General features: G+C 40.7%; 4 protein-coding genes across 4 annotated transcripts; 2 read left to right on the forward strand and 2 right to left on the reverse strand.

Moving 5' to 3' along the window:
• Positions 1–2,838: 2,838 nt before the first annotated feature.
• Positions 2,839–3,297, reverse strand: BCR41DRAFT_346417 (hypothetical protein). Its single transcript, XM_022022874.1, has one exon. The coding sequence runs from the start codon at positions 3,173–3,175 to the stop codon at positions 2,963–2,965; it is 213 nt and encodes a 70-aa protein (XP_021885724.1). The 5' UTR covers positions 3,176–3,297; the 3' UTR covers positions 2,839–2,962.
• Positions 3,298–5,171: 1,874 nt separating this feature from the next.
• Positions 5,172–5,630, reverse strand: BCR41DRAFT_346418 (hypothetical protein). Its single transcript, XM_022022875.1, has one exon. The coding sequence runs from the start codon at positions 5,506–5,508 to the stop codon at positions 5,296–5,298; it is 213 nt and encodes a 70-aa protein (XP_021885725.1). The 5' UTR covers positions 5,509–5,630; the 3' UTR covers positions 5,172–5,295.
• Positions 5,631–7,818: 2,188 nt separating this feature from the next.
• On the forward strand, positions 7,819–8,277 carry BCR41DRAFT_346419 (hypothetical protein). Its single transcript, XM_022022876.1, has one exon. The coding sequence runs from the start codon at positions 7,941–7,943 to the stop codon at positions 8,151–8,153; it is 213 nt and encodes a 70-aa protein (XP_021885726.1). The 5' UTR covers positions 7,819–7,940; the 3' UTR covers positions 8,154–8,277.
• A 1,241-nt stretch (positions 8,278–9,518) lies between these two features.
• BCR41DRAFT_418986 (hypothetical protein) lies at positions 9,519–11,578 on the forward strand (the record flags this gene model as incomplete). The annotated part of the gene is made up of 4 exons (XM_022029698.1): positions 9,519–10,329; positions 10,449–10,488; positions 10,648–10,717; positions 10,794–11,578. Exons 1-4 carry the CDS (start codon positions 9,611–9,613, stop codon positions 11,576–11,578), a joined length of 1,614 nt encoding a protein of 537 aa, XP_021885727.1. The 5' UTR covers positions 9,519–9,610.
• Between the last annotated feature and the right edge of the window lie 4,292 nt (positions 11,579–15,870).

Here is a 15,870-nt window from a genome sequence, read left to right on the forward strand (position 1 = left end):
CTAAGGACGGTACAGCATAAAGAGCATTCACTTTACTTTATTGAATTGAGACCAATTCTAAATATTTGTCTTCTCTCAATCTAAGAGACAATAAGTAGAAGATAGACAACGTTGCAGATTGGCGCTTCGAGCAGGTTGTAAAAGCCATTGTGCTGTCTCTCTTAAAAAAATAATAATAATAATAATAAAATAAAGGAAGGGTCCATTAATAAAATGGGGAAGGTTGAGAAAGTAACTGAACAAATGACTGCCCTTGATGTAACAGTATATAGCCTTAAGCCTATAAAAGGCTTGTTTTAATATTTATAATAAAATCACCTTTTGTCTTCACTACCTATTACACTTGATTACCATAAAGAAGACACGGTCTAGCACAAAGGAGGAAGCACCTGCCAAGCGCTGAAGGCTTGCAGAGCAACCTGGTTTTCGACTAGCGCCACTATCTGATTATTTAGTGGCCTTTGTCCTTTATATCTGAAATATGCCAGGATCATAATAAGTAACGAGAACGAAAGGAAGATCTGTTTATTATGATCCAGGGATCTTCGTTAAATAAAAAGGGTAAAAATCTTAGCTATAGTAAAAACCCATGTAAATGACTGCTAATCGCAACAATATCACACCAAATGTAGCTGTATGAGGCCTATAATACGGCGTTTAAGTCGGTGAAGGGTGGCTCAAGAGGATAGTCAAGACGGTGTGTTTATTCAGTTCTTTGGTTTTGGCCCTCCAAATTCCAAGACAGTAAGGCATTGCGAATAGGCACTGAGAAGCCGCCATCGTGGATAACGCATTGCGCGATATATAAAGAGGTGTCGTCGAGTATCATGGATTTTAGACGAGGTGCTGTTGACCGAGGTGACAGAGGAGAAGTTAAAATGCTGAATGAGGGCCCTGCTTTCCTGGAGCATCCTCGTCATACCAACGAGATTATTGGGCTTTTGACGTAAAAGTCCGCAGCCGTGGGCCACACTGGGCCCACTTATCGGACGGTCGCCCCAACTCTCCAACGCTACAGCAATCTCACCCTCCCTTAAATATAGCAAATTGGAACTGCCTGCAAAGTGTGGGAGATTCAATTTTTAAAATGGTTGGATTAATACAGTAAGTGTATTTGAATATGACGCCGACGATATAGAGACAACCCTCAAGTTTATGTGGATAGCCCGCCAACAAGCTGTTGGCCGAAGATTCTTGTACGCTCCAGGATGGGTTCTACCCCTTTGACGACCACTACTATGCTAGTTCATTAGCACACAGGCTAAAATACTACAAGAAGAACGTGACTTCCATTGCTAAAACAGGTTCGAGACACCTTTGATGCCTCCAAGGTCTCTGGCCACGGCACAGGTTCATCTCGAGGTCCTAAGAGCCACAAACACTAAACCAGCCGTCTTTGTAGAAAAAAAAGTCTCAATACCGGCATTAAGAAAGTATTGATCTACAATGGTATGCCGAACGTTGCAAGTTTTCTATGAAGAGATCGATAGCGCAAGCCGGCTTCCTCAATCATGTTCTTCATCTTTAACATCATTCTAGCTAATCGTTTACAATGGGAACAAGGAAAATAAAGCTGCAATCTAAATTGTGTAATGATTTTCAGATTGATTGTATCTTCATTTCTATGTCCCATTCCTGTGGCATTTTTCTTGTCATAACTCAGTTTTCAACTTTACTGTTGCCTTCGCTCCCCATACATTTATTTTTCCGCTAGTTGCCAACCTAGAACGGGGGCCTCTATCGAAAGATATTGGCCAAACCAAGCTCCCTCTTTTGGAACAGAGAGCCATCAAGAGAGGTGTCTAGGGACTCGAGATTTCTATCACATCTGTCCCGAGAACTTAGAGTAAGAGAAACCATTTCGACTTTAGTATATAGATATGCAAATACTCCACTGCCAAATGTGAGGCGGATCTATAAGGTTTCTAAAGGTACCGAGTGTACATGTGCCTTTTACCTGAAAGCTTAATATCGAGAGAGTTAGAGACTGCGGCAGATCCAAAGATTTATGAGATTGGCGGAAGGGATGCACATCTCTGCTACGAACATCAAGAACACTAAGCAATATGGAAGGTTTGAAGTGTGTACAGTATTACTAAAGGCCAGGTAAACTGAACAATGAAGGGTTGGAAGAAGATGATGCCCCTGATGGAGCAGTAATCAGTGGGGTCGGATCCTGCGGTGGAAGAGCTACTATAAGTGGTCGCGAAATAGGCGCCTTGGATTGAACAAGCCCAGGCTGAATAATCAAGGTGCTGAAAGTAAGACGATAGCCTGGAGTTATATAACCTCTTATGTCGTTGGGATGCTTGTCAGATCCGGTGAGCCCGCGACTAAGCAGCTTTCGCTGACGGCAAGGAAAGTAGCTTGGGGATGCCCATTGGCAAACCAGGTAGAACATACACAACCAGCAATTAGATTTTGGCCAGGCATTTGCCATTGAAATTGAAAAACCAATGTACCATCCACAACGTCAGGCCAGGCACAAAAGGGCTTAAGGAACTACAAAGGACTATCAAAGCAATCTGGTCATAATGCGGTATACCTTCAACTTCGGTTTTTACCTGTCTACTGCCAAGAAAGATCTTCTCATACTGATAAAAATCCATCTATCTTCCCTCACAAACAGGCGTACATATAGAGTGTATGGGCACACTGAATTATGATATAACAGGGTAGTAGTGGTTTGTAAGCGCCAGCGTAGTTGACAGCTGGGCGCTACATTATTCTATATAAATTGCACCTGTAAAGTGAAAAGGCTTTGAGCTCCTGCTAGTGCTCATTCTGGGACCAGAGCAGATAAAGCAATTGCTGATCGCATATGTTTGTTCAAAAGTATAGTATCTCAATATCTCATTTATTATTTTAGTTGGTTAGGTTTATGGACAATCTTGGATCGAGATAAGAGAAGGAATAGCTAGGCGTAGAACAGAGTTGTTCTGAAAGGTGCATTGTGAATCACTTAGCAGTCGGCTCCACAGCAGCAGCGGCCCCAGTCACAGTCTCCATTCAAGCCATACTTGGGACTACGCTCATTCCAATCACAAGCGTTAAGGCAATCTTGATCGATCAAACATTGTCCTCTCCTGGACGTACACCTTCTGCAAATATCAGCATTAGCCACGGCGATGAAGCTGAGGACAATCAAGGCAAAAGAGAAGCTTTGGATTTTCATAGTGGTAAAGAGGTTTGGATGTCAGGTAGGACGCTTGGAGGTTCTGTCAAAGGCTATTGCGGCTCTTCTTGAGGGAAGTTCTTGGTGTTCTTTGTGAGGACTGGAGTCTTGAAGGAGGTTTGTTGAGTTGTAGTAAACGACACGGAAATGGCAGCCTTTTTATATTCGTGATGTGGATCATCTCTTGACAAGACTATCCCATTCTTGTACCTAGATCATGCTCTAATCTGATTAGCATGAATAGTAAAAGAGCTACTGACCTATGCAGGGACATCTTGTTTTTTTTTTTTTTTTTTTTGACGTCTACGAACCTAATGCGAATAACACTCAGATGCATATTAGTAAGGGAGGGTCTAAAGTACTGATGTAAAGTACTCTTGCAAAGTACTGCAGTGAGGAGTGCAGAAGAGGCCGAGTTTGTGTAGTATGTGAATACTGTATTGATTTATAAATATAACAAGGGGTGACAGCACTGGAAAAATTCCCTCATCTTTGAGCAACTTGTCCAACAAAAACCCTTATTTGATTGGCCAGAAAAGTTAAAACAAAGTTTGCTGGAATGTGATACATTTATACTTACCATTGCTTGCAGGACAGGTCTCTTGCAGCTCTTTGATTTTGTCATCAAAAAAAACCTTATCCGTGTTTCCCTACAGTTTCTTTCAAAAGCGGTTGCTAGGTCATACAATCACGTTGTGGGCCCAACCTATATGTAGAACGGCATGAATTCCTGTAAGCAATGATCCTCCGCCTTGTAGCTCACGCATACCACCGTGAGATTGCTCTTTCAAAGTCTCACTTGAATTAGCTGTCAATGTCCCCTGGGTTTAGCTCAATCTTTTTTTTTTTATTTTTTTCTTTCTTTTTATCGCATCACATCACGTCATGTCAATAGTATCGAATCAGTGGGCAATTCCCTTTACTGGTTATCCAACTGTATATTATAAATACATTTCGGCGAAAGCTACTTCAAGTGAGAGATGGGGGAATTTATCGGAGATGGTAGGTTTTTAACGCTTACGAATCGCAGCTCTTGAACCACCCCCTAGCGCTTTTGATAGTATCTCATGGCATTAGCTGTTTCCCGCATCTGATATTATATACAGTTCAACCAGAATATATCTATATACAGAATGATGTTTTTAAACAGGCAGATGTCAGTGCTTTTCACTCATCGCATTTTTTATTCCGCCACATGCCTCTACCAAATATCCTCTCCTATCAGATGCCTCTCTTTACATCTTTTTCTTGGCTCCCATTTTTGCTATTGGGCTACCCTGTGATATCCAATTAACCAACCAGTCAATGCTAAGCTTCGATACTCTTTAATTCAATGCTTATGGATATATATGGTGTATTGAGCACACTGTATCGGTCCAAGCCGCCCGGTGCCAGTCATTTGCTTGCTTTGTTCGTTGTAAGAGAAGAACGTCATGTGGCAATGCGTCTTTTCTACTTGAAAGAGGGGGATCTGCAATCAAGAGTCTTCACCGATGGCAAAGAGGGGGCTCATTAGCATATCAAGTAAAACACATATCATCAGCAATTGAATATTAGTCAGATCTACTCTAATTTATGCCACTATAGACGGCCACAAAAGAGCCTAACAACTTGCGGACGCGGCTATCGAAATAATCTTATCATTGTAACAATTGCATACAAATACAAAGGGGAGGTTTCCTCATCACTTTCCTCCAAGGCGGTTTTTTACTCATTTAGCAGCAAGCAATGTCCTTTCCTCAAAGGTAACGCAAACAATCTTCTTTTTTTTTCCTGCTCTTCGAAAATAGACACATATGTAGATCATATAGGCATACTAGATTTTGATTAAAAGAGGATGGCAGTGGCTTGTACGCCCCAGTGTAGCCGACAGCTGGTCACAGAGCCGTGCTACATAGGTTGTTTTGTAAGGTGAAAGGATGAGCTCTTGCTAGTGCTTATTCTACGATCGGAACAGATAAAGCAATTGCTGGTCGCATATGTTTGTTCAAAAGTATAGTATTTCAGTATCTCTTTTATTGTTTTAGTTGGCTAGGTTTATGGACAATCTTGGATCGAGATAAGAGAAGGAATAGCTAGGCGTAGAACAGAGTTGTTCTGAAAGGTGCATTGTGAATCACTTAGCAGTCGGCTCCACAGCAGCAGCGGCCCCAGTCACAGTCTCCATTCAAGCCATACTTGGGACTACGCTCATTCCAATCACAAGCGTTAAGGCAATCTTGATCGATCAAACATTGTCCTCTCCTGGACGTACACCTTCTGCAAATATCAGCATTAGCCACGGCGATGAAGCTGAGGACAATCAAGGCAAAAGAGAAGCTTTGGATTTTCATAGTGGTAAAGAGGTTTGGATGTCAGGTAGGACGCTTGGAGGTTCTGTCAAAGGCTATTGCGGCTCTTCTTGAGGGAAGTTCTTGGTGTTCTTTGTGAGGACTGGAGTCTTGAAGGAGGTTTGTTGAGTTGTAGTAAACGACACGGAAATGGCAGCCTTTTTATATTCGTGATGTGGATCATCTCTTGACAAGACTATCCCATTCTTGTACCTAGATCATGCTCTAATCTGATTAGCATGAATAGTAAAAGAGCTACTGACCTATGCAGGGACATCTTGTTTTTTTGACTATGCAAAAAAGCCTGTTGGTTGTGGATCTAACGTACTGTTGCATAGTGCTGTAGTAAGAGGTCTAACAGACAAAGTGTATGTAGCAAAGAGGCCCTACTGTATAGTATCGAGTTAGAATATGGCGAACAGAGTCAATGTGTTTTAGAAAAGGGCTAAAAACAACCATGTTTGCTTGACATGACATAAACACTGCATGATCCCTTGACTGTGTTGTTTTCCTTCAATTCTTCGAAAAGTGATTGCTAGACCATAAGGTCTGGCTGCGGTTCCAAGTACAGCATGGGCCTCTGTAAGCAGAATGACCCTCCCCCTTGTAGCTCGTACATATCGTTTTGAGACCACTTTTCCAAAGCTTCCTTTCCATACGAATTTATCTTGTCCTGTTCACCTTCAGTTGGCTTTGTAGGTGGTTTTTCCAACAATACATCGTACAGGAAGCTAGGGTAGTGAAGCTGTGCGGAAAATTTTACTAGACAGCGTAGGAGGAAGGATACCACGGCCAAGGAGCATTAACGGGGAAATATTTACACATTCGCATTGAACTAAAGGGTGTTACATGCTGTTATCCATGTATTACGTTAACTGGTGTAACCTCGCATGCGTGCTGACTACGTTTGCTATTATTGACTAGATGTACGCGCGCTGTTAGTGTAACTTACTATCGACTCGTGTATGCCTTCTTAATGTTTATACTAATTTATTTTTATTTTAGTTTAGCAGAATCAATGCGCAGCGCTAAATGCTTCTTTTCCTATTCATCAGATCAAGATATATATTAATAATTAAGTATTCTCAGCAAAAAGAGGGACTCGTCACGTAAAATATGCTCGGCGAGCAATAATGACTTCTTACTTGTCGTAAACAGTTCGCTTTGGCTCCTGAGTCATCCACTGTAGACGAGTTTGTTGAACTGAGTATTATAAGTTGTATATACAGAATATCGTAGTGATAAAGGCTCATCTTTCTTTAATAGTATGTCGTTGATAGGACATTGGCTTCTACACTATTTTAACTACAGTCCTTTCTTAACATAAGGGACTCTCCTCTTTTATCGATAAATTTCAAGCCCAAAACATATTTTTTCTCTTTTTCAAACAATTTCACTGTGACCCACTGAAGACGACCCAACAAGGGCAGATTCCATCGCGAGGAAATAAAAAAATTTGTTTCATCAAATCGAGATCCCTGAGAATAGGGTGTCTTCTAGGCAGTTTAGAAGGAAACCTCTTTATTTGCAAATTGAAATAATCGGGACTGCCGTATCTTCAAGATATCCTCCCTTATTTTTATGCTGCATTTTTATTTTGTATATTATTTTTCGTTTATTTGTGTACGCTACTGTTGTATATAATTTTACTTGATTTTACTTTATTGTATTATTATACAATGTCGATTTTATTCGCAAAAAAGACCCGAGTCAATAAAAAAGCTACGCAAAGATGAGGTAGAGCACTAGATTCTTTAACGAGGCAAGAGCCGACCGAGGCGAAACCGGAAACACGGATAAGGTTTTTTTTGATGACAAAATCAAAGAGCTGCAAGAGACCTGTCCTGCAAGCAATGGTAAGTATAAATGTATCACATTCCAGCAAACTTTGTTTTAACTTTTCTGGCCAATCAAATAAGGGTTTTTGTTGGACAAGTTGCTCAAAGATGAGGGAATTTTTCCAGTGCTGTCACCCCTTGTTATATTTATAAATCAATACAGTATTCACATACTACACAAACTCGGCCTCTTCTGCACTCCTCACTGCAGTACTTTGCAAGAGTACTTTACATCAGTACTTTAGACCCTCCCTTACTAATATGCATCTGAGTGTTATTCGCATTAGGTTCGTAGACGTCAAAAAAAAAAAAAAAAAAACAAGATGTCCCTGCATAGGTCAGTAGCTCTTTTACTATTCATGCTAATCAGATTAGAGCATGATCTAGGTACAAGAATGGGATAGTCTTGTCAAGAGATGATCCACATCACGAATATAAAAAGGCTGCCATTTCCGTGTCGTTTACTACAACTCAACAAACCTCCTTCAAGACTCCAGTCCTCACAAAGAACACCAAGAACTTCCCTCAAGAAGAGCCGCAATAGCCTTTGACAGAACCTCCAAGCGTCCTACCTGACATCCAAACCTCTTTACCACTATGAAAATCCAAAGCTTCTCTTTTGCCTTGATTGTCCTCAGCTTCATCGCCGTGGCTAATGCTGATATTTGCAGAAGGTGTACGTCCAGGAGAGGACAATGTTTGATCGATCAAGATTGCCTTAACGCTTGTGATTGGAATGAGCGTAGTCCCAAGTATGGCTTGAATGGAGACTGTGACTGGGGCCGCTGCTGCTGTGGAGCCGACTGCTAAGTGATTCACAATGCACCTTTCAGAACAACTCTGTTCTACGCCTAGCTATTCCTTCTCTTATCTCGATCCAAGATTGTCCATAAACCTAACCAACTAAAATAATAAATGAGATATTGAGATACTATACTTTTGAACAAACATATGCGATCAGCAATTGCTTTATCTGCTCTGGTCCCAGAATGAGCACTAGCAGGAGCTCAAAGCCTTTTCGCTTAACGAATTCCATTTATATATATATATATGTGTGTATATATTTGCAAGGAAGTGTGAAAGTATGAGTCTTGTAAGCGAATTTAGTTCTTGGTAATCATTCTTTACAAAACTCTAAAATGTTCCTTTTATACCCTCCCTTTACTGCTGCTCGATGAGGTCTTGTGCTTGCCGGATCATCTTTGTCATTCTGCCTCTTACTATCATACAATAAAACTATTTGTCATACCAGCTTTTTTCTAAGACTCTTTTACTACATGTACTCTACAGCCACAAGGCCTCATACCTGCCATATCTCTGAAAAAGATCGATGGTTCTTCTCTCATCTATATACTATACCGAAGTCCCTTGGCTGTGAGTTACAAGTGACATAGTCCCGCCACGAAATGCCACAGCATCAAACTAACAGCCACAAGCCTATAAATCTTCAATGTAGCCCAGTGAAATATGCAATAAAGAATGTCATGTATTTCGGACACTTCAATGTGTGTGCCTATATTTTCCAAACTCCAATCTCGATGAGAAAAAAAAAGTACCATAGGCACTGTATGTGTGTCCTAGATAAAATAAAATAACAGGGATGTATTAAAAGGGATAATGGATGTAGGTTAATAGTTTCGCTTACATCTAGTGCCTCGCTTCCTGAAGGAAGCAACTCTCGACTTCCTTAGACCCAACCCCTTCCTTTGGTTCCTATAGTAATGATTGCAAAGTGGAAGCTGTGAAATGCTTGTATTGCCCGTCAAAAATCGCTCAATCCCCTAAAATGTGGGGAACCAACTGAATATGGGCGAACCATTATTTTAGATGTATAACAATAAATGCATACAGAAGAGAAAAAAAAAAACTATTATATATTACAAATATTAGTGCTTTATAACTCCTACAATTTGATGTCATTTTCTTTATTCTATCTTGAGCGGAAATGGTGCAAGGCTTGTTACGTCTTTACATAGACGAATGACCATAATCAGTATTGTCCTCAGCAAACATATTTTAAAAATTACCAACTCAGTTGATATAGGAGTAGAATATGTTCGTGATCAATAATTGGACAATGTTTCCGTAATAGCAGCTTTGTTTGTGCTGAAGAACACTTGTTTGCTTCCCTTGGCACTGATTGCTCCGTTTTTCCCTCTTTCTCCGCTTCTTCACCTTCGTTTGGACGCTGAACATCCTCCAAAATCTTCTCTAACCTACTCCGTCCTTTCCTTGCTGCTACATCAAACAAACCCAGTTCACCAGCCATGACTATCTATAAATCTCCTATCCCCGATCAGGTTATCCCTCAGATCAATGTTTACTCCTTTGTTGCCTCCAACCCAAACAATATAAAGGATTCATATCCAATCTTTATAGATGCCTTGACGGGGAGAGTTGTTACTTTTGGTGAATGGAAACGTGATACTCGCCGTTGGGCTACCGGTCTCCAGTCTCTTGGCTTCAAGCGCGGCGATGTTTTGGCGCTCTTTTCATTCAACCAGGTTGACTATTCCATCCCTATGTTTGGCTCACTCCTTCTTGGGGGCATCGCCACCACTGTCAATCCTGGATATACTGCAAATGAGCTGGCTTATCATCTCGAAGATTCAGGTGCATCGATTATCGTCACACACCCTGAATTACTTCCTGTCGCTATTGAAGGGGCCAAGAAAGTTGGTCTTCCCCTCAGCAAGATCTTTTTATACGGCAACAAAGAAGTCGACGGCTTCAAGCCCTATAGCGCTACTTTCCCTCCAGAAAACACAGTTGAGGACTTGTTGGCTCCCGTAGCTGAGCTGAAGGGGAAGGATGCTACTGAAACCATCGCGCTGATTTGCTACTCTAGTGGCACTACTGGCAAGAGCAAGGGAGTAGAATTGACGCACTTTAATCTAATTTCCAATATCATGCTAATAATAGCGATGGAGAGAGGTATTGACATACAGGGAGTCGCTTTCTTAGATGTGGTGCCGATGTATCACATGTAAGAAGATCAACTGGTTTGTGCCTTAGTTAGCAGAATAGTCATGGGTGCTGTTAATGTTTACAATCTGTTACTGACAAAAAAATGAGATCTGTCGATTGAAAAATTTACTGCGCTAGTTATGGCATTCAGTTTCATATCATACATGGCATCTATAACGTAAGTATGGCTTATTGCATACATGATGGCGAGAATAAAAAGATATTAGAGTCGATCAACCCAACAGGCGGAGAGTATAACAACGCAAACTTACACTAATACGGTACTTCTTTCCTTGTACCTGCCTTATATCTATGTCGGTATTTCTCCTCAAATCAGGGTTCCAAGACTGTTGTCCTTCAAAAGTACAGCCCAGTCGACTTCTTAAAGGCTATTCAGGAATACAAGAGTAAGATTTATTTCCTCATTTGTTTAGACGACTGGCTTTAAAATCTATAAATCTAACTTTCAACTCAATGTTTCAGTCGCGTTTCTCAACTTGGTACCACCTCAGATCCTCATGCTAGTGAAAGCACCTATTGTCGACCAGTATGATCTCTCGAGCGTTCGCTTTGTCATGTCCGCTGCTGCCCCTTGCTCGCGTGAACTGAGCATGGGTCTCTTAAAGAAGTTTCCTAGAATCCAATTCCGTCAGGCATATGGAATGACAGAGTTGTCTGGTGTCTCGCACATGGGACTTTATCACAAGGTTATCCATGGCTCCATTGGATATATGGTGCCTAACCAAGAGGTTCGTTTGGTAGACCCTGAGACAGGAAAGGGCGCCGGGGTAGGGGAATGCGGAGAAGTTTGGGTGCGTGGGCCAAATGTCATGAAGGGCTATCGCAACAATGTCAAAGGGACCAAGGAGACAATTGACTCTGAGGGATGGCTGCGCACTGGAGACATTGCTATTGTGGATAAGGATGAGAATTTTTACATTGTAGACCGTCTGAAAGAGCTTATCAAGTACAAAGGATTCCAGGTGGCGCCCGCAGAGTTAGAAGCGTTGTTGTTGGATCATCCACTAGTTTTGGATGCAGCTGTCACTAGTGTCGAGGACAAGGAGCAAGCAACAGAGGTGCCTCTTGCATTTGTAGTGAAAGCACCTAGGGAGGGTCAGGCCTTAACAGAAAAGGATATCCAAGACTATGTGGCCTCGAAGGTTGCGGGACACAAGAAGCTGCGTGGTGGTGTCCGCTTTATTGAGGCAATTCCCAAATCTGTATCAGGCAAAATCCTTCGAAGAGAGCTTCGGTTGCTTCTGTAGCCTTCCGAGGCTAGGTTTTGAATGGAATGGAGAAATGGGGGCTGTAGGAATGATAGCAATAACAACCCCGTTATTATATGTTACATCATCCTTATTCATTTAAAATTGCTCATAAAGCTACATAGTCAATACGAATAAGAATAAATTAGAAACATGTGCTGTTAGTTTGAAAAAATATGTGTTGCCAGCAATTGACCTATCTCTTCTAGTTCTGGAATAAATATTAGCAATGACTTTTACCTCCCAAGATTATTTTACATAGCCTACCACCGTCCATACAGGCGAGTACCAATGTTCATTTAGTGTGCTAGAAAAAATACAAAACCTATTATATTTAGTTAATGGTAAAGGTCTCAAAGTGTTTGTACTGCCATTCTGGGTGTTAATAGGGAAAAAGACTTGACAAGTAAAAAATCGCCTTAATGGGGAAGCAGTGAGTAAATTACTCCTTTATAGTGATCAAGTTATTTCGACAGACGTGTCTACTTCATTGATATATAGGCTTCTTTGTGTTAGTGGCGTACCAGTATTGCAGTTCAATGACAGTTACCTGGTTTACCAATGGCCATCTCTAAGGTAATCCCCTTGCCATCAGCGAAGACTGCTTGGTTGTCGAGCTCTCCCTCTTTCGAGTGGCTAAAACATCGCTCTGCTTGATGCTCCTCTCTTTAAACGGGTCAGTCTAGATAAACGGCCAATACTGGATAACCTGTGCCGGTAACAAACACAGTATCATATATATTCACAGGCAATGAGTTAAAGAGGATCAAAGAGTAAACAGTAACTGGTTGATCAAAATGAATATTATGACATAAAGCAAAAATAAGAATGCGTGTCGAGAGAGAGATATAATAAGCATTTGCCAGAAGAAGTTATTTGGCTATTACATCCATAGCAAAAAATGACGGGCATGAAAGACAAAAAAAAAAAAAAAAAAATACTGCACACTTTCATACCCACGAGCAAAGCATTCACCGACCTATACAGCGTAAAAAGGATATGAGAGGGAATAGATTAAGATACCTAGAAAGCGTGTAATGGCTATTGAATAAGAATAAATAAAAACTTGTGCGTCCTACTTGTCTGGAAAAATACTTCATTCAATTACATCCTCTAGTTCCTATATGAAGCGCAATACCTCTATAGTGCCAACATCTGCAACGAACTCAAGGGTGATATCAATAGCGTAAAGAGCGAAAAATCTCGGATCACCTGTAAATACCCATCTTTCACTTCTAGCGGTTCTCTAGATAATAGTTTTATATCATATAACGTGATATGAAATCAAATAAAAAAAAAATAAAAAAAAATAAAAAAAAAAAAAAGGGCTAAAACCAGGGTATACATGATATACTCAGTCGGTTATCCTAAAGACTGTTGTATAAATAACTGAAAAGCCAGCTGAAAGGTGAAAGGAACGGGTTCCCATCGAAAGGAGAGTGATCTCAAGCTGATATGTGCAATTGCAGGGCGGAGGATCATTCTGCTTACAGGAAGCCATGTTGCACTACATGTATCTTGGAGGCACAATTAGGATCTTATGGCCTAACAATCGTTTTTGAAAGAGACTATAGAAAGTACAGTTCAAGGTTATTTAACGACTTCCATTGCTGCACTTTTGAGCATTCTGGTTTTTTCGAGCCAATCAACTACGATGGCTATGCGGAATAAAGTTCCGACGCGAAAAGATTATTTAATTGACTGAGATTCGTTTTGTGCTACATGGACAATCAAACCTTATGGCCTTAATGATTACTTTTCTACACAATATTTCAAGTAAATGTTGCGCAAGTAAGGCACCAGATTAAGATTAAATGGATATAATGTGTCTATCATTTTACATTATGTTAGATTTGTCATGAAATCAAAGATCGGACTATCTGTGCATAATGTGTATGTACAAGAAAGTGAGAAAGTATGAATCTCGTAAGCAAACTTTCCTCTTTGGCGATCACTACAAAAATAATGGTCTTATAAAAAAAAAATCTCTTAGGCCCCCTTTACGACTATACGACAATTCAACAAGACCATGTTCTTGCCAGATCCCCCTTTCTATTCCATCTTCCCTTATTACTGTACAACAAGCACAGGTGTTTATCATACTCTCCTTGTTGTTATCTCCTCCAAGTCCCTTTCGCTACATGTACTCTACAACAAGTCTTCCATACTTACCCTGATAAAGGTCATTAATTCCTTTCTCATTCATACCAACCTCATTTTTAAGCTTAATAAATATGGCTTAGAGGACTTCCTTTGTGGATATAAGTAAGCCGTGGTTTTTTGGTCGCCTTTCATGCCTTACACTACAACTCAACTAAACCTTCTCTTCTCAAACTTTTGATTTAACGCACTACTCGCAAATATCCTTACAAGGGCCTTTGTACACACAGCCATTCCAATAAGATCTTTATTTTTTCTCAAGGAAAGCCGTAGCAGCATTTGAAAGAACCTTTGATAGAATCGCTGAGCCTCCAAGCTGGCCCCCAACGCCCTTTATCGTCATGAAGATCCAAAGCGTCTCTCTTGCCTTAATCGTCCTCAGCTTCATCGCAGTGGCCAATGCTGATGTTTGTAGAAAATGCAATGTCAAGACCGGATTTTGCTTTAGCGATGGAGGTTGTGCTGGTGTTTGCTCCTTACAAAGCCCTAAGTACAAAAACGATGGCGATTGCTACTGGGGCATCTGCTGCTGTGGAGCCGATTGTTAAGGAAAAATGCAGACTACATCCGAACATCTCTATCCTAGGTGAATCATTCTCATTTAGGATTGTCCATTAAACTAGTCAATAAAAAGAATAAATGAGACGCTAAGATACTGTGATTTTGAACAAATATGTGCAATTACTTGATCTATTCCGATTCGGGGATATGCGCTAACAAGAGTTCAAAGCCTTTTCACCTTACAAGCCCAACTTGTGTAGCATAACGCGGCGACATACAATCCTGCTTAACCAAGATTTACTATGCCTTTATGTTCTACATACGTGTCTGTTTGTGAGAAGATAGATTGTATTATCAATGAGGGAAGGGTCTTGCTTGGTGCTAGGCATGTAGAAAACCGCCTTGGAGGTATGTCGCATTATGATGGTTAGGCTCGTGGCTGATTCGATGTTGTGGACGGCGCACTGGTATTGCAATTTCAGTAGCAGATACACTCTCATAGATTAGCGGAGGAAAGATCTAATTGCTGATGGTACATGTTCTACCTGATTGGTCATTGGACACCCCTAAGCTAGCCTCCTTGCTGCCAGCCAAGGCAGCTCGGCTTTGGTGAACTATCCTAAAGACTACTGTATATAATGCCTGCAAAGCTAGTTGAAAGGTGAGATGGGTGAGATGAGTAACTATTGAAGAGGACTTTGGGAGAGTGAACTCATTATGATATAGGCTATACAAGGGGGACTGGACCCTATCTCTATAATCTTTACGAATATTTGGGAAGAAATTATAGGAAAATAATTGAACGGTCTTGGGGTTTACAGCCCACCTGAGTAAACATTGTACATGTAAGGGTTTGAATTAAGATTAAATGGATATAAAATGTGGGCAGCCCTTTAGCTTTTTTGAATCGAATAGAATAGTCGCTTAAATGCTTGGTTTAAGTGTGGAATATAAACTACAGTGGAATCTCGATAATTGTACACTTTTGTACAGTCACATGAAGAAATTTTACGGCAAATTCTATTTTTTTTGTAATTTTTTGAGCACCCTTGACAAACAGATCATAGACAACATACACAAAGACTTTATCAATCAACATGAAACTTTAGAATTCGTTAAAGAGGTCGATTTTGTTTCTTTATGGAGGTTTTGAGGATATACTGTATGAAAGGTAAAAGTACTATATGGGTTTAATAATGAGTGTGCCCACCTTTAGCCTTCCTCACTTCTTTCAGCCTGTTGGGCATGGAATCAACAAGGCTTGCCAGTTTCTCTTGTGGCAAATTATTCCACTCCTTAGTAAGAGCTACTGCGAGACTGGGGAGATCTCTTGGTCCTCTGGAGCGCTTATCGAGTGCATTAGCGAGAAATGACCATACACGCTCGATGGGGTTTATATCCGGAGAACATGCTGGCCAGTCTGGAATCCTAGAGATGTTGTTATTTTCACGCCATTCTTTTGCTATCTTACAAGTATGGACTGGAGCATTATCCTCCATGAGAATGCCGCCCTCTACTTCAGCCATAAACCTGATTAGTTCAACTTTATATACATCTTCTACAAAACACTGCCCATCTCTACGACCTCGTTTAAATATAACCAACCGAGACTTTTTGGTTGATGTGAATGC

This window comes from Lobosporangium transversale (assembly GCF_002105155.1).
Source record: "Lobosporangium transversale strain NRRL 3116 chromosome Unknown BCR41scaffold_3, whole genome shotgun sequence".
Taxonomy (NCBI): domain Eukaryota; kingdom Fungi; phylum Mortierellomycota; class Mortierellomycetes; order Mortierellales; family Mortierellaceae; genus Lobosporangium; species Lobosporangium transversale.